Genomic DNA, 19,996 nt, shown 5'->3' with positions numbered 1-19,996 from the left:
CTCTGTGACATCTTCAGAGTTATCACAAGAACTCCGGGACATTTGAAAAATCGGGTATAAATCTGTTAGCCGGTGCTTTATGTTTGCAATTTTGCATTATAATTAGGTAATTATGTATGGCAAGGATGAAGACCAGAAATAAACAGGTCAATACTTGTGAATTGGCAAATAATTTGGAAATTTTACTGAAAACTGCCAGAATTATAGCAAGAGGCGATTAAAAATGGCATGTGAATTAGGCTTTGACACATAATACAAGATGTAAGACAAGCTTAATTATTGAAGTTTAATTTAGCACCTAAAACTCATTTTTGAAAGATGAAAATAACCATTTTTGACGAGTGTTTTGTAGTATATACAGATGTTTTCCGACGAACTCCGTGACAGTTATCACAAGAACTCCTGAACAAGTTATCATAAGAACTCCATCCTTCGTGTAACACTTCCTCCCCCGTGTCAATGAAAACAGCCATTTTTCAAAAAATGCCCACGCAGTATTGGGTTAAACTTAACTTAAATTTAATTAGATGAATATTTCGACACATTTTACACATTAAATAGTGCATTGCATGCATAAAAGATATACAAACTGTTTAATTACCAAATTGATAAATTCAGCCAGATTTTTGTTAAAAAAATAACCCTATATTAACTCATTTTTAACTTTATTTCAAGCTTTTAACTTTTAGTGATTTTGATATAACTCATTAAACATTTTCTTTAATTCTTATAAAATGTCTTTATTTAACATTTTTTCATTGATGCTAATTGTGTTGTTGTTGTTGATGATGATGATATTGTTGTTGTTGTTGTTGTTGATGATGATGATGATGATGATGTCAACATTTCTGGCAGAGCGCAAGTTTAAGAAACAAACGGACACATTTGTTTAGCCTTTTTATGGCACCCGCCATTATCAGTGAGGATCATCAACCAAATCACGAAACAATTGACCCAGTTTCTATACACTTTGCTACAACTTTGCATGGAATATTTGACCAGGTAAGGTTAGATTCTTAATTTCAATGCGCGAATTTTGTTATTTTTATAAAATTCCAAAACATCTGCGTTGTACATATTGCATTGTATCTAAAGTTTTAAGTTTATTGCATATTTTATGCGTAATCATAGCAACGGATCCTATTTTGAAGTTTAACTTCTCACATTTATACACCACGGTTTTACACTTTTATAGATCATAGCTTTGAAATTTTTGTTGGATGAGTTATTCGTTGAGTTATAAGTAGAAGTTAATAGTGGTGTAAAGAAAGCGGTAAGATATTTTTTCTGCCTTATAGTGTGTCTGTTACCATTTTATGGTGTTTACTATCGTAGATTTTTTTCTTGTGTATTATAGTGTGATTTTTTTTCATCATCTGAAGAATACATGTATGTATCACAAAATTAAGGGGATTGGAATAGAATCTTTATCAATTTAGCGTCTGATTAGTCCAACTAATTGTACTGCGCGACGAGATATTGTGCTATTTTCGTGTCTGGGCAATATCTCGCCTCTACTTAAAGCAATATCTGCTTTTGACTGGTGAGACCCTTCTCAAATTTAATATATACATACCTGGAATTCCAGAACCAGAACGAGGTTTAAATGGCACGAATGTAAACACACTGACCACTCTTATCTCACTATATAGCCACGATGTCGGGTGTTAATAAAGAAAAGTTCTTATTATCATTTTTGTGTGCCAATGTGCTATTCTGATGGTAAATATAATTTACCATATTCCAAAGGATAAAGATTAAAAAAACACACAACAAATTATGGATGACTTAACTTTCTAAGATAAGAAGGGATAAAAGGTCATTGTTAAAGGTAAGCACCTAAAATAATATTTTGTAAACTTTGACCACTTTATGAACAGAATAATATTTTTGTAAAAATACAGATTTTGTATATTTAGAATAAAATAATGGGAGAACTGCTTGCTTTTAATCTAACAGTTATAACAATTTAAACTTGTAAATTGTAAATTATTATCAGTTCAAATTTATGTTACAAATAGAGGATTGAAGCTGACTAATACATGTAGTTACCATATCACTCCTTATTATAAATATATGTTGTATATTTTAGGTCACTGAATCTACTGTGGTGTGTTCCAAACATTTTAAACTGAGGATTACAACTGGACTCCACTTAAAAATGGTTCTATTCCACCAGTGATTAATTTGGTTGAACAAACACCTCCAATTAAGAAGGCCACTTATATGAAAAATTCTTTCACCAAAGAAAATGCTCATTGATAGGTAATTTTTATGATAAAGTCACTGATTTAACACACATATTCATCATTTCATTTAAAAACATATAATATAATGCTTATTTATGTTTAATAAATGTATTTGCTTTTAATATAGAAAAAAATCATTTAAATTCTCACTGATATTGAATAAATAATATGTTTTGGTAAAATATATAATTATCTTTCAGCATTGTCTATAATGAAGATGAAGAAGATAATGCAACAAGTACCAATTGCCAACCATCTACATCTTATGGGTCTACAGAAACACAGGAAGAAATATATATTTAAATGCTTCATGAGGCTTGAACTGGAGGAGACCAAAAAGATGTAAAGACCCTGCAACTCATTTGTATTGAAATTACAAAGGAACATGCACACGTTCGCATTTGTGTCATTGTTACATGGATGCATGTCAGATGTTGAGATCTAATTGAACTTTTTGAAACTGGTGATGGTGTGATGGTTTTTATATGTATATTTAAATTGGTTTTCAATAAAAAAAGGATAATAAAAACAATATAATATTAGGGAGTATTAAAGTTTAATCTTTATTAAAATTTTGAAATAAATAAGAAAATTCATTCTTTCTCTGTAATCTATGGCATTTCCCTTAATTATATTGCGCAATGGTAGTATTGGAAGTACAAATTAAAATTCATGAAGTACATGTATACATAGAATTTGGCTAGGCAGAAACTATAGTAAACGGTCTTTATAACTGAGTCAATAAATGTTTGATATAATCCACCCAATACACATCTGATAAAGATTTACCACAGGTCATTAGGGGCTTATCTGTAAGATTCAATTTGCAATTACCTTTATGTTGGCATCAAGAATCCATAAATAACAGAACAACAAAGATTATATAATACAAGACACCACAGATTTATATCTATAAACCTTATATTATGTTAGGAAATATCTTTATGACAGCAAAATTGAAACCGAAAGTAAAAAAAAATCTCTTCTCTTACTCACCTCTTAAACCATAAATGGATACCTCATAAATATATTGAATTCTTTATAGAGAAATTAACTTTGTCTTGATTAATATATAACTCTATAAATGAGAAATTAATTTTAGGAGCCAAAGATAAGTCGATTTCATTGTATACACAGCTTATACTGGCTTATCAGCTTGCCAGTTATGCCTCGTTCTGGTTCATGTTCTAAAAATAGCTGTATAATATTAAGAATGGTCTAATCAGAAGTTAGTCCTTATAGAAAATTTCTGGATTTGAATTTTTTGATACAGAAGATTTATTAATTTCAAATGGCATATTAGAATTGGAATTGCATGTATTTATTCAAATGTTATTTTTATTATTACAGTTCAATTTTCTTTCTTTTTAACTGACACATATCTTAAAATTAATTCACCTTTAATAAAAAAACATTTTCTAACATAACTGATAAATGACACCAAAAGTTATTTTTTTATTTTGGTAAACATTGAAAGTATGATGCTACAAATGTACAAAAAGCTCACTTTTCCTAAAGTTCCTTTTTAATTCAAAATAAAACATCTATATTTTAGACACATCTTATGATCAAAATGAGAATGCTCTGTGATATTTGTTAGATCAAAATTTAGCATTAGGAGTATCATTTTGTAAGAGTTTATAGTTGGCGACGCCAGTGAGCGGCGTCATCTCTTATGGAATGCTTTTTATTTTGGCCTATGGAAGGAGCTGTTATTATTAGCAGTTAATGTCATGTTCTGTTAATTAGTTTTATTTTGATTTGTAAAAATCAAGTAAACAAATATGTTGTTATATTTGTATTTAATAACTTTATGTAAAAAGCATGTGCATTGTGATATTATTTTCATGAAATTGCAGGCTCAGTTTAACAGCTTGTCCCTGAGACAGCTTTATGAGTGAGACTAGAATAAAGTTTCCTTTTAACCCATTACTTCATATACACGCCTTTTAACGCCTTTTTCACCCCCCCCCCCCTTTTTTGTTGTCTCAAATGATGAAAAATGCCTTATTTACCCCAAACACTTGTTTTTGTTTGAGAAATGTTGTTAAAAAAGTGACCTCTTTTTCGGCGCGGCCCCCCAACCAAAAGATACATCAGGGGGTTGCCAGTTGCCTTCTGTTTGGGGGGGGGTTTGAAGGGGGGCGGAGTCCCCCTCATCGCCAAGAAAATTTTGGACTTGTGAGAGGCTGTAAATGACCCCAGATTGATCACAAGGTAACATGTAACCAACGTTGAAAAGCATTTGACTCTATCTCAATCCATTGAAAAGTTACAGCACTTTGAAATCAATTTTGATGGAAAAAATCAACGCAAAATAGTGATTTTTGGCAATTTTGAGATGTCCCCTCATTGCCATGGTAACAGAAAATTTAAGCCTGATCATGTTGTTGCAAGGGCAATGGTCCAGTCAACATTTGTGCCAAGTTTGATTAGTGTTGAAGCAGTTTTTATAGTATCATAGCAATTTGAACTTGTAACGGGAGACTTTTCAATGAAAACAGCCATTTTTCACAAAATGCTCATGAAGTAATGGGTTAAAAGGAAAGGCTTGCCCAGTTGTGCCATCATCCCATCCCTTTAAAAATGATTTTTTTTATAAAAAACCTCCTAAATCAACTCTTTATGATAAAGAAATAATTATAATGCATATAGGTGCTCATGTCCATATATTGAAACAGAGAAAGGATAACATACTGAAGTTATCAATTTTAAACACTTGATATATATGCAGTTAGTTATATAGTAAAGTCTAATGGAAGGTTAAAAGAGGGACAGTATTTGTTACTGTAAGAGATATGCATTTAATGTTTAGACACTCACACAGCTAAATCTTTATTATACATGTATGATATAGAGTATTTGAGATTTTTTTAAAAACTTTTATACTATACAGTATTATAGTTTTCTTTCAACAAGATTATAAATTCCATCCAAGTACCAATGTTAATAGGATGTTATATTTATTTTCAATGGAAACTGGGAATTATTAATGTAATGTGCATAAATGTATATCATGGTATATGGATATAATGTGACTTGAAATATTTCTGTATTTAAAGAAATACAGTTATGATGGATGAGACTTGCATTTAAATTTATAAATGATAATACATGTATTGATTAGTCTACAGGTTATAGCTGTTTATACCCAGTGTTTGCTGGCTAATAATAGTATCTATAATAGAGTTTATACATTATACATGTAGTTTTCTTTCTACTAGATTTTGAATTCCATCCATTAGTGCCAATGTAATGTTAGGATTTCATATTTATTTAATAGAAACTGGAAATTATTAATGTTATGTGCATACATGTATATCTTAGTATATGGATATGATGAGACTTATAATATTTCTGTATTTAAAGAGTTACAGTTATGACATTATTATTAAAGATTAAAAGTTATAAATGATAATACATGTATTGATTGAAAATGTCCTTAAACTTGGATCAAGCAATATAATTTATAGTCATATAAAAATCATATGGTATTCTGAATTGTTATTTGAATTTTTTTCTAACATGTGCATAGTTTGAAAAGGACAGCTTCTGCCTTATCTATTTGTTAGCTCAACCCCTACAGCCGCAGTACATTATTCTGTGGGTCACAGGTTTGAGTTCTGGTCAAGCTGAAAGTTTGTCTCATCCTGTGATTGCATATAACCCTGTGTTTAATTCACGATGCTCTGTAAACATCAGAAATTCAAGGACACAAATCAATATTGTGGGGAAATATGTTGTGGTTTAGAACTGTTCATTGTTAATTTAAAGAGAAAATGTGTAGCCGGCCAGATAGCCAAGTTGGTCTTCTGACAGTCATGGGTTGGAAATGGTTTTTCAATTGACAAATGTTTGATTCATTTAACAGATTGTATTAAATTTGAAATGGACAATGGCAGTATTGTATGCATGATACTTTTAGACCTACAAAAGGCATATGATACAGTTGATAACACTATACTGCACATGAAGAAGTTCTTCTTCTTCTTCTTCATGGAACCTCAAGAGCATCTGCCATAGGTAATGACATTCTTACATGGTTCAAGTCTTATTTCTGATGGACAGCAGCTGTACTCATTCTACTACTGCTCCAAGTACCTATGGTGTCCCCCTGAGATTCATTTTAGGTCCTCTTTTATGTCTTATATTTGTCAATGACATGTCTGCAACCCTAAGCAATAAGCTTTTATTATATGCTGATGACTCAGGTATACTTGTATCTGGTACCCGGTTGAACCGGGTGATGCTCCCCGAAAAGGGTATACCTCTTGTAGTGTCAGAGTTATGTCACAGGCAAAGTTCAAAGTGTAAAAACAACCCAAATGTTGTGCACGACACATTGTCTCAATATGGTGATCATTTCTGTGAAATAGTTGTAAAATCAGACTTCAAATAAGGAAGTTATTTTGCTGCAAGGTCATGCTGTGACCTTGACCTTCAAGGTAGCGCCCCAAATATTGCATGTGACACGTCGATTCAATGTGGTGATCATCCCTGTGAAGTAGTTGTTAAATCCGACTTCAAGGAACGAAGTTACTGGCCGAACGCGATTTGCTGCAAGGTCATGCTGTGACCTTGACCTTCAAGATAGCGACCCAAATGTTGCGCGCGACACGTCATCTCAATATTGTGATAATTTCTGTAAAATATTTTTAAAATCTGACTTCAAATAACGAAGTTATGGGCCGGACAAGATTTTGCTGCAAGGTCATGCTGCGACCTTGACCTTCAAAGTAGCGACCCAAATGTTGGGCGCAACACGTTGTCTCAATATGGTGATCATTTCTGTGAAATAGTTTTAAAATCTGACTTCAAATAACGAAGTTATGGGCTGGACATGATTTTTCTGCAAGGTCATGCTGTGACCTTGACCTTCAAAGTAGCGACCCAAATGTTGCGTGCAACACAAAGTCTTAATATGGTGATCATTTCTGTGAAATAGTTTTAAAATCTGACTTCAAATAACGAAGTTATGGGCTGGACAGGATTTTGCTGCAAGGTCATGCTGTGACCTTGACCTTCAAGGTAGCGACCCAAATGTTGGGCGCAACACGTCGTCTCAATATGGTGATCATTTCTGTGAAATAGTTTTAAAATCTGACTTCAAATAACGAAGTTATGGGCTGGACAGGATTTTGCTGCAAGGTCATGCTGTGACCTTGACCTTCAAGGTAGCGACCCAAATGTTGGGCGCAACACGTCGTCTCAATATGGTGATCATTTCTGTGAACTAGTTTTAAAATCCGACTTCAAATAACGAAGTTATGGACCGGACACGATTTTGATGCTAGGTCATGCTGTGACCTTGACTTCAAGGTAGCGACCCAAATGTTGCGCGCGACACGTCGTCTCAATATGGTGATCATTTCTGTGAAATAGTTGTAAAATCCGACTTCAAATAACGAAGTTATGGGCTGGACAGGATTTTGCTGCAAGGTCATGCTGTGACCTTGACCTTCAAGGTAGCGACCCAAATGTTGCGCACGACACGTCGTCTCAATATGGTGATCATTTCTGTGAAATAGTTTTAAAATCCGACTTCAAATAACGAAGTTATGGGCCGGACACGATTTTGCTGCAAGGTCATGCTGTGACCTTGACCTTCAAGGTAGCGACCCAAATGTTGCGCGCGACATGTCGTCTCAATATGGTGATCATTTCTGTGAAATAATTTTAAAATCCGACTTCAAATAAAGAAGTTATGGACCGGACACGATTTTGATGCAAGGTCATGCTGTGACCTTGACCTTCAAGGTAGCGACCCAAACGTGGGCGCGACACGTCGTCTCAATATGGTGATCATTTCTGTGAAATAGTTTTAAAATCCAACTTCAAATAAAGAAGTTATGGACCGGACACGATTTTGATGCTAGGTCTTGCTGTGACCTTGACTTCAAGGTAGCGACCCAAATGTTGCGCGCGACACGTCGTCTCAATATGGTGATCATTTCTGTGAAATAGTTTTAAAATCCGACTTCAAATAACTAAGTTATGGGCCGGACACGAGTTGGGACGGATGGACTGACGGACGGACGGACAACCCGACGACTATATGCTCCCCCGAAATTTTTCGGGGAGCATAATAAATCTGAAGAAATTATCTCTTATGGCATGAGTCCTATAAGTGATTGGTTAATTGACTATAAATTGTCATTTCATCTTGGCAAAACAGAGTCTATTCTTTTTTGTTTAAGTTTCAACTTAAACTGGGCCTAGCCTCCAGGACACATGTAATGGCACTGTTATGAATTACACATCTTTTCTTAAGTATTTAGGTGCAAAACTTGATCAAATTCTTTTTGGCGTCGCCTTTGATGCATATTATGTCGCATAAACCTCGCGGCGTGCCATTTTTCGACACTATCCTTCATGATATGCTTGTATATAGGCAGTTTACTGAATGAAAATACTGTGCCCCTTTGAAATTAAAGTAGCCAATGATGCTGTATTTCTTTATAAAAATCCCAACAAAGAACAGAGAGTCATAAAAATATAAAAAAATTCAAAAACAATATGCCTGATGACGATAATATTCGGACAGTAATACAATCGTTAATGTCTTATTCACTTCACTTTGAAATGACTTGTTACGAGTGCATGGTCACTCTGCTTGTGAAGGGCGTAGCTTGAAAGAAACCAATGTGTAGGCACTTGTGTTAGGGGGGTCCGGGGGCATGCTCCCCCTAAATTTTTTGAAAATCTACATTGCCATAGCTGCATTTTGGGGTAGGTCAAGGCATGTTCTGAAGGAAGAGAATTCATAATTTTGCTGCATTTTGGTTACATTTTTTTTCATCAATATAATGATGACCATACTTATATCACTAACTAAATAACGCAAAGCAAAGACATTTTGGCGAAAAGCTTTTTTCCGTATATAACTTTGGGGTAATGATATATGAATCCAAGACTATATATTTAAAGAGAAAAAAAAATGAAAATTTTTAAGCAAACATTAAAATCTAAAAATTCGAAATAAGGGTTGTCTAAATATATAATTAGAAAATAATGAAAACAAAGGTCAACAAATCGAACGCCATGAACTATAAACACTCCCCTAATAACACCTTGCTACACCGAACTATGATGATGAAATATCTAATGTCACACAAACAGCGTCTCAATAAGATTTTATGCTCCCATAATTCATAAATAAAAGCCTCTTTTTATTGTTTATGGTGACACATATATAGAACATAGAATAGACTGGTTACGTGAAGTCAAAGTAAAGACAAAGCAACCTTACCCCTTCAGTAATTCAATAAGTACGTTACCTACAGTAATGTAAGAAGAACTTTTATTATCAAACAATTTGAATGAACTATTTCACACGAAGTAGTTTCATCTATTTCACAAGAACTACTATCAAAGTGAATGAACTTTGCGTTTCAGAACGCTCATGTTCATTTACATGTTTATTTTAAGAACTTAAAAGGCCGATATTTTCAGTCATGTTTTTCTTTACGTTCTTCTTTTCTTCTAATATTTCTCCATAAGTTACCCAAGTCACTCTATTGTGATAATTCAACAATCAATTATTCTCATATTTTTCGTTGTACCTTCAAAGAGCTTACATCTATCCGCAACATTTTTGTATCTTTATTTTGAAAATTACTTTAACTGGAGAGGTATTGTTTTACTTGTTTTCCAATCCAACCTGAAATACATTGTTGTGAAATGTTTGAAAATGTTACTTTATATGCAATTTAATGAATAAATAAAGTTACATTTAGGTGTAAATTAAAAAAAATGCATCACTAGCTTTAAAAGCAGACTCTCCACTACTACACTAAATATTGCAGACTTTGATGTGCATTCGAACACATTACTTGTATATGTTATATATAATGAAAATACATTTAAAATTTGTATAGTAACATAGATTATGTTTCACGTTTACTTCAAATCGACTATGAACTTGCCAGATTTCGATTCTACGTTATGTTTTGTGCTCAATATTTTACGGAGATGCAGTTTGAACAGAATAACGTACAAATAATTAAATCATGAATCCCTTAAGAAGGGAAGATAATATGAAAAACAAGATGTCAAGGCTTCATTCGAAAGATATCGCTTAGCCTCCTCGTCAGTTGTATAAAGCTAGCACTACGGAAATCTGGATATGGCCTATCCTGGTCGTGCATACTTGTAATATTCATATTTATACCCCCAAAAACGAAGTTTGGGGGGTATATAGGAGTCACCCGGTGGTCGGTTGGTTGGTTTGCATTTTCCTTGTCCGGAGCATAACTTGAAGACTAATGGTTGGAATTCAATATAACTACATACAATGGTCAAGCACATTGAGAGGAAGTGCAGTGCACAAGAACCATAACTCTACATTGACTAATTACAGAGTTATTGTCCTTTGTTACTTTTCCTTGTCCGGGGCATAACTTTAAAACTACTGGTTGGAATTCAAAACAACTTCATATAATTGTCAAACACAATAAGGGGAAGTGCAGTGCACAAGAACCATAACTCTATCTAAAGTAATTACAGAATTATTGCCATTTGTTACTTTTCCATTGCTTTCTTTTTTCCGGACCATAACTTGAAGACTAATGGTTGGAATTCAATATAACTACATACAATTGTCGAGCACATTGAGAGGAAGTGCAGTGCACAAGAACCATAACTCTATCTTGACTAATTACAGAGTTATTGCCCTTTGTTTCTTTTCCTTGTCCAAGGCATAACTTGAAAACTACTGGTTGGAATTCAAAACAACCTCATACAATGGTCAAGCACAATAAGGGGAAGTGCAGTGCACAAGAACCATAACTCTATCTAAAGTAATTAAAGAGTTATTGCCCTTTGTTACTTTTCCATTGCTTTCTTTTGTCTGGACCATAACTTGAAGACTAATTGTTGGAATTCATTATAACTTCATACAATGGTCAAGCACATTGATAGGAAGTGCAGTGCACAAGAACCATAACTCCATCTTGACTTATTACATAGTTACTGCCCTTTGTTACTTTTCCTTGTCCAGAGCATGACTTGAAAACTACTGAGTGGAATTCAAAACAACTTCATACAATGGTCAAGCACAATAAAGGGAAGTGCAGTGCACAAGAACCATAACTCCATCTTGACTTATTACAGAGTTATTGCCCTTTGTTACTTTTCCATTGCTTTTTTTGTCCGGAGCATAACTTGAAGACTAATGGTTGGAATTCAATATAACTTCATACAATGGTCAAGCACATTGAGAGGAAGTGCAGTGCACAAGAACCATAACTCCATCTTGACTAATTACAGAGTTATTGCCCTTTGTTACTTTTCCTTGTCCAGAGCATAAATTGAAAACTACTGTTTGGAATTCAATACAACTTCATACAGTTGTCAAGGACATAAAAAGGAAGTGCAGTGCACAAGAGCCATAACTCCATTTTGACAAAATACAGAGTTACTGCCCTTTGATACTTTTCCTTGTCCGGAGCATAACTTAAAACGTACTGGTTGGAATTCAAAACAACTTCATACAATAGTCAAGCACAATAAGAGGAAGTGCAGTGCACAAGAACTATAACTCCATCTTCAGTTTTTATAGAGTTATTGCCCTTTGTTCCTTTTCTTTGTCTCTCTGGACTTATAACAGAGTAATTCAATAAAACTTCATCAATGGCCAACCACATTGAAAGGAAATGCAACATACAAGAACCACAACTATCTTTAATTGCCCACAACCATAACTCTATATTTCAATTCTTTTACAAGGTATTCTGTTACTAGTAACATCCTCATTTCCGAAGCAGTCTTGTGGGGGTATTAATCACATTTAGTGATAGTTCTAGTTTGAATTGAAGCGCTCAAAAACTTTTATATTGTCAAAAACTTCATCCATCTCTGAAAGGTTTAACCACAGAACAACTTTTTAACACGGCAATGTTTCATTATGAAATAAACTCGATATATTTTCAAATATGGTGACAGGTCATTTTCTAATATATGGACCTACATATCTACCGCCCTTACCCTTAAATTTTTATCGCATTTTTGTAATCATTTAATTTTTCATTTCTGAGGAAAAAGTGTAGGCGCATGCCTACAGTGCCTATAGGAAGCTACGCCACTGCTTGTTATCCCCCGCCGAAAAGGTAGCAAGATATAGAAATAGTATCTGTCTGTCTGTCCGCCCGCCGGCCCATCCTTCCGTCCAACATTTCTGTCCGGAGCATGTCTCAAAAGTATTTGAGGTATCAACTTGAAACTTCATAGGTGGATAGATCATATTGAGGAGTGCAGTGCACAAGAATGATAACACTACCCTGCTTAATTTTTCAGTGATTGCCCTTTGTTATTTTTCAAACTTAATTTTTGTCCAGAGCATAATTTAAAAAGTCTTTAAGATGTTAACATGAAACTTCATAGGTGGATTAATCTTATTGATGAGGAGTGCTGTGCGCAAGAATGATGATAACTCTACCCTTTATAATTTTTGAGTTATTGTCCTTTGTTATTTTTCATACTTTTTGCCTGTTATTTTTCATACTTTTTGCCTGGAACTTATCTCTAAAAGTGTCAAAGGTATCAACTTGAAACTTCATAGGTGAATAGATCTCATTGAGGAGGAGTGAGCACACAAGAATGATAACATACCCTGCATTATTTTTCAGTTATTGCCCTTTGTTATTTTCATCCATCAGACCTCTTAAAATTGAATTATTCTGCTTTACTACATATACATTCTTTCAATGAGCAAACACTTTCGGCAGGGGATGGCCATGTTAACATGGCTCTTGTTTTGGATTAAAATATGTAAAATGAAGAATTAAAGCTTTGGCATAATTATGCTTCAAATGACAAATCAGTTTTGTTATAACTGTACACTATGTGTAAATGTCATGAAACGTTGTTGGCAACATAACCCCTCTGGTTACCTGTAGAAGAAATTAAACAAATATTCTTTAGAACAAGTGTTGAACTGCGGAATGTTTTGTAGACATGAAATCTTTAACAAGTACATTGTACCTCATTATTGAAAAACTGATTAATGAGGGAACATTACTGTTCATTACTAGAAAAGTTGCCAGACTAAGAGAGTTTATATATTTCTTTAGAATAGTGAATATGCTTAACTCATATTTACTGTATTTTGGCAGTTTCCTTGTTTCAATAACAACATTAATTGTCTCTTTTACAAGATATTTTGACTTTTCTGATAACCATCGCATCTAGATAGATTTAGTAAAAAGTTTCCGCAAGAGATGGCCACACAGTAATAGCATAAAAACTGTCGGGTTTATGAACAATGATATGAAATATTTATGACTTATCTGAAATTCTATTATGATCATTATGTTTAAATCAGAGATATCATATAATATTGTTATAGTTTATCCTGTTAAGTCAGCTATTAAGTTTTCTCTAATTATCCTTTTTATTTTTAGAATAATAAGAACAATGGTTTGGGGAGCAGTTGTTGGAATGGCGGCCGCTCAGGTCATAGGTATGATCTGGTACTCCAAAGTTGTCCTCGGTAAACCGTGGATGAAGGCAACATTTCCAGGGAAAACTTACGAACAAATTGCACAGTTGCAGAAAGAATCGATGCACTCTGAAATTATCGTCTGCCTTATATCCCAGGTGGCACTTATGATGGCGATAAATTATGTCATTGGGTAATAATTCAATGTCAATCTTAACCAAATTCACTTAGATGTGTATCCAAGATAACAAATGTTCATATTTGCTTTAATAACTAGCATGGTCTATGATTGTTGTTTATCTGTTTATTTCTATGTGATTTTAACATAATCTTTGACTGTTTTATGTCCCCTGCTTGTGTAATGCACCATTTGTAGACCTGCCCAATCACTGGAGCACTGCGGATGGTAGCGGGAACATGAGCTGGATTGTTACCTTCCACCTTAACCCGTTATTAGCTCGACTTTTTTTTTTTTGAGAAAAAAAGTAGAGGTATTGTTATAGTCAGGTCGGCGTTGCCGTCCGCAAACTTGTACCTGGATCATAACTTTTTTATTTCTTGGTGTATTGTCTTCATACTTGGCCACAACAACCCTTGGGACAAGACCTCTCAGTAGACCACACTAACCTTTTCCTTCATCCATAAATGACCTTGACCTCCAAGGTTAAAAGTCCAATTTTTGTGTCGCCTTGAAAAGGTGACATATAGGGGTTACTTTTGTCGGCGGTGTCGGCAGCGGGGTCTGTGTCGGCGTCGTTGTCGTTGTCGGCGTCGGCGTCTGCTAAAGCTTGTCCGGAGCATAACTCAGTCACTATAAGTCTGATTGACTTCAAACTTGGTATGCATGCTTCTTTCAATAACCCGAAGTGCAGTGCACAAGGACCAGTACTCTGCAGTTCTTATTTTTTGAGTTATTGCCCTTTGTTAATTTTCATACTTTAATTTTGTCCGGGCCATTTCTCTTCAACTAAAAAAGCTATGGACTTGAAACTTCATAGGATGATAGATCTCATTAAGAAGAAATGCAGTGCACAAGAACCAGTACTCTGCACTTCCTAATTTTTGAGTTATTGCCCTGTGTTAATTTTCATACTTTATTTTTGTCCGGGCCATTTCTCCTAATGTATAAAAGCCATGGACTTGAAACTTCATAAGATGATAGGTCTCATTAAGAAGAAGTGCAGTGCACAAGAACTGGTACTCTGCATTTCTTATTTTTTGAGTTATTGCCCTTTGTTTGTTTTCATACTTAATTTTTGTCCAGGCCATTTCTCTGAAAGTATAAAAATTATTGACTTGAAACTTCATAGGATGATAGATCTCATTAAAAAGAAGTGCAGTGCATAAGAACTGATACTCAGCATTTCTTATTTTTGAGTTATTGCCCTTTGTTGCTTTTCTTACTTTATTTTTGTCCTGGTCATTTTTCCTCAAGTATGAAAGCTATGGACTTGAAACATCATAGAATAATAGATCTTATTGATAAGAAGTGCAGTGAACAGAAACTGCTGCTCTGCACTTATTATTTTTTGAGTTATTGCCCTTTGTTTTTTTCTTTTTTCATTTTTGTCCTGGCCATTTCCCCTAAACTACATTGTTCACAAGGCGACACATCCGACTCGCGGAGTTCTAGTTGCTTGTTCATGCTGTTATTGGCTGTAAGCCTGTAACTTTGTTATTTTTTAATGGATTGTCTTCAAACTTGAACATAATAATCTTCATGGATATCCCTTAAAAATAACCCGCCAGACCTTGACCTTTACTCATAAATGACCTTGACTTTGAAGGTCAAATTATTGAAATTTTCATTTTTTTGGCTATTATTGGCTGTAACTTTGTTATTTTTGAATGGATTGTCTTCAAACTTGAACATAATTATCTTCAGGGATATCCCTTAAAAATAACTAGACAGACCTTGACCTTCACTCATAAATGACCTTGACTTTGAAGGTCAAATTATTGAAATTTTCATTTTTTTGGCTATTATTGGCTGTAACTTTGTTATTTTTGAATGCATTGTCTTGAAACTTAAACATAATAATCTTCAATGATAACTGTTAAAAATATACCGAAAGACCTTGACCTTCACTCATAATGACATTGTCTTTGAAGGTCAAATTATTGAAATTTTCATTGTTTTGGCGGTAACTGACTGTAACTTTGCTATTATTGAAGGGATCAACTTCATATTATAACAGGACATTCTTAAGGACCAGACCTCGTTGTTTATCAAACCCAAATTTGCTTGGGCTCTTTAATGACCTTGACCTTGAAGGTTAATTTACTGAATTTTCTCAGATTTGTGCATTAAATGACCATAATTATATATTTATTGGTGTGTGTGTGTGTGTGTGTGTATATTTATATATTTACAACAACAACAACAACAACAACAATTGCGTCATTGTTTCTATTCATAGAATTGCGTCATTGTTTCTATTTTTAGAAATTGCGTCATTGGTGCTATTTATAGAAATTGCGTCATTGTTTCTATTTTTAGAAATTGCGTCATTGTTGCTATTTATAGAAATTGCGTCATTGTTTCTATTTTTAGGAATTGCGTCATTGGTGCTTTTTTTAGAAATTGCGTCATTGTTTCTATTTTTAGAAATTGCGTCATTGTTGCTATTTTTAAAAACTTCGTCATTGTTGCTATTTTTAGAAATTGCGTCATTGGTTCTATTTTAAGAAATTGCGTCATTGTTTCTATTTTTAGAAATTGCGTCATTGTTTCTATTTTTAGCTCACCTGAGCAATGCTCAGGGTGAGCTATTGTGATCGCCCTGTGTCCGTCGTCGTGCGTCGTGCGTCGTCAACTTTTCACATAAACAACATCTCCTCTGAAACCAATGACTGCACATCAACCAAACTTTACAGAAATGATCCTTGGGTGGTCCCCTTTCAAAGTTGTTCAAATGGTTCCGGTCTGTTGCATATGTAGGTCACAGGGCCAGAAAAGGATTTCAAAAAACACAAAATTAAAAAATCTTCTTGTCTGAAAGTACATGGGCCAGAGCTTTGATTTTTGGTATATGGTATCATCTATGGGTCCTCTACCAAAGTTGTTCAAATTTTGTCCCTAGTGTCAAAAATTGGCCCCGCCCCGGGGGTCATAGGTTTTTCCTTATATGTCTATAGGTAAATCTAAAAAAATCTTCTTCTCTGAATTGGCAAAGGCTACAGATTAGATATTTTGGCATGAAACATTGTGTAGTAGACCTCTATCAAGATTGTTCAAATAATGGCCCTAGGGTCAAAATTGGCCCCGCCCTGGGGGGTCATTGATTTTCATTACATACATATAGTGAAAACTTGAAAAATCTTCTGGTCTGAAACTAAATGGCCTAGAGCTTTGCTTTTTGGTATATGGTATCATCTATGGGTCCTCTACCAAAGTTGTTCAAATTTTGTCCCTAGTGTCAAAATTGACCCCGCCCGGGGGGGTCATAGGTTTTTCCTTATATGTATATAGTAAAACATAAAAAAATCTTCTTCTCTGAATTGGCAAAGGCTACAGATTAGATATTTGGCATGAAACATTGTGTAGTAGACCTCTATCAAGATTGTTCAAATAATGGCCCTAGGGTCAAAATTGGCCCGCCCCGGGGGGTCATTGATTTTCATTACATACATATGGTGAAAACTTGAAAAATCTTCTGGTCTGAAAGTAAATGGCCTAGAGCTTTTGATATTTGGTCTATGGTATCATCTGAAGGTCCAATACCAAAGTTGTACAAATTTTGTCCCTAGTGTCAAAATTGGCCCCGCCCCGGGGGGTCATAGGTTTTTCCTTATATGTATATAGTAAAACATAAAAAATCTTCTTCTCTGAATTGGCAAAGGCTACAGGTAAGATATTTGGCATGAAGCATTGTGTGGTAGACCTCTACCAAGATTGTTCAAATAATTGCCCTTGGGTCAAAATTGGCCCCGCCCTCGGGGGTCATTGATTTTCATTATATACATATAGTGAAAACTTGAAAAATCTTCTGGTCTGAAAGTAAATGGCCTAGAGCTTTGATATTTGGTCTATGGTATCATCTATAGGTCCAAAACCAAAGTTGTTCAAATTTTGTTCCTAGAATTAAAATCGGCCCCGCCCTGGGGGTCATTGATTTTCCCTATATGTATATAGTAAAAACTTAAAAAATCTTCTTTTTAAAGAACCCAAAGAGCTAGAGCTAAGATATTTAGCATGAAACATCTTCTAATGGGTGTCTACCAAGTTTGTTCAAATAAAAGCCCTGGGGTCAAAATTGGCCCCGCCCCAGGGGGTCATTGATTTTCCCTATATGCATATAGTAAAAACTTAAAAAATTTTCTTTTAAAGAATGCAAAGAGCTAGAGCTAAGATATTTAGCACGAAAAGTGTTCTAATGGATGTCTACCATGTTCGTTCAAATAAGAGCCCTGGGGTCAAAATTGGCCCTGCCCCGGGGGTCATTCATTAGCTAGACTTTTTTTTTTATAGATATATACATACATATATATATATATATACATACATATATATATATATATACATATTATATATATATATATATATATATATATATATATATATATATATATATATATATATATACATATGCAATTTATATATATATATATATATATATATATATATATATACAATATACATACATACATATATATATATATATATATATATATATATATATATATATATATATATATATGTATTGCATTTTTTGGTGTGTGTGTGTATATATGAAATATATATATATGTATGTATCTATATTGTATATATATATCTTATATATATGTATGTATATATATATATGTATATATATATATACACATATTATGTATATATATTATAAACATAATATGTATATATATATATATATATATATATATATATATATATATATATATATATATATATATATATATATATATATATATATATATATATATATATATGTATATATATATAAATACATAAAAAATCTTCTTTTAAAAAACCCAATAAGCTAGACCTTAGATGTTTAGCATGAAACATCTTCTAATGGGTGTCAACCTACTTTGTTCAAATAAAAGCCCTGGGGTTTAAACTGGCCCCGCTCCGGGGGCCTATATACAGGTGAGCGACTTTGGGCCATCATGGCCCTCTTGTTAGAAATTGCGTCATTGTTTCTAGTTTAGAAATTGCGTCATGTTGCTATTTTTAGAAATTGCGTAATGTTGCTATTTTTAGAAATTGCGTAATGTTTCTATTCATATATATATATACAAAATATATAAACAAAACTAATGTGACAAGACAGACCAACTAAATTTATAAAAAGGAAACGCTAATATATGTTCAAACCTTTCTATGTTTGCGTTTAGAAAAAGTAAAAAGTCGAGCGTTGCCCCCGCCAGGCGGTGGCTCATGTTTGTGTTATTGTGGTCCATTTGATTTGGCTCCGCCTGACAGGTTGTGCATGATAGGGGGTTACCAGGGTTTCAAAATCCGGAAATAAGTCGCCTTTATTCCTGGTCTTTATACTGGCCTGATGTATAAATATCTATCTGTTCTATTGAAGATATATTCTCCTTTATTTATTTATTTATTTATTTATTTATTTATCGTCAGGCCCTACCTTGGCGTAAAGACGTTAGAAATGGCAGTAAAAGTCGGTCTTGGTATGTCCCTTTTAGCCGCACTGATTGACGTTCCTCACTGCGCTTTCAGCAGAAGACCTTTGGCGGGATTTGTTATAGACCATCTTTACAACACGCTTGTTTATGTCATCGCCTGCTTATCATTTGTCTACTTCAAATGAACGATTAACCATTCCTACTCCATGCAGTTCTAGTGATTAAGGACATTAACAATCAGGGAGCAGCTAAATTCAGTTGTTGAAACCAGTTCTTTGTATACTGAATGAAAGAAAGATGTTACAGTGCCATTTAAAAAAATACACTGTGTTCAGTTTTTATTGTATACTTGTTTATATTGTCTTTATAATGTAAATTATGTTGCTTATTATTTAGAAGAAGGGTGCTTTGATAGTTTAAGAAAGTGGAAATGTCATGTAATATTTTTGTATAAGTGTTACAATCAATTACAACTATTTATTCAGTTGAGGGGGGGGGGCATTAGTGTTTGAAAGGGTTTGTACATCGAAACATTGGCTTTGTTAGCTCACCAGAACGGAATGTTCAGGGTGAGCTATTAGTATCAAAGGGGATGCTCCGTTTTCTGTCGTCATGTGTCAACAATTGTCTTCTTCTCTGAAACCAGGGCTGGGAATCAAAACTGCGCCTGCAGGACAGGGCGGACCGTGAGACAGGGCGGACC

At 34.0% G+C, this 19,996-nt stretch overlaps 1 protein-coding gene and 1 long non-coding RNA gene across 3 annotated transcripts; both read left to right on the top strand.

Annotated features, from left to right (window-relative positions):
- The first annotated feature begins 844 nt into the window (after positions 1 to 844).
- Positions 845 to 19,616, top strand: LOC132722101 (uncharacterized). Of its 2 annotated transcripts, none has more exons than XM_060706527.1 (3): positions 845 to 1,002; positions 13,649 to 13,879; positions 19,289 to 19,616. In XM_060706527.1, the coding sequence occupies exons 1-3, from the start codon at positions 986 to 988 to the stop codon at positions 19,476 to 19,478; spliced, it is 438 nt and encodes a 145-aa protein (XP_060562510.1). In that variant the 5' UTR covers positions 845 to 985; the 3' UTR covers positions 19,479 to 19,616. The 2 variants fall into 2 exon arrangements, with proteins under 2 accessions (XP_060562510.1, XP_060562511.1); XM_060706528.1 differs by lacking the exon at positions 845 to 1,002 and adding an exon at positions 1,122 to 1,273.
- Positions 1,537 to 7,257, top strand: LOC132722102 (uncharacterized). The gene is made up of 3 exons (XR_009624577.1): positions 1,537 to 1,831; positions 2,093 to 2,265; positions 2,450 to 7,257. It is a non-coding gene; the product is annotated as an uncharacterized LOC132722102 (long non-coding RNA).
- Positions 19,617 to 19,996: the final 380 nt, after the last annotated feature.

This window comes from Ruditapes philippinarum, unplaced genomic scaffold, assembly GCF_026571515.1.
Source record: "Ruditapes philippinarum isolate M1 unplaced genomic scaffold, ASM2657151v2 ctg4043_1_1_1_1, whole genome shotgun sequence".
NCBI lineage: Eukaryota > Metazoa > Mollusca > Bivalvia > Venerida > Veneridae > Ruditapes > Ruditapes philippinarum.
Note: the sequence above shows the minus strand (reverse complement) of the source record. Positions and strands in the feature narration are given on the sequence as shown.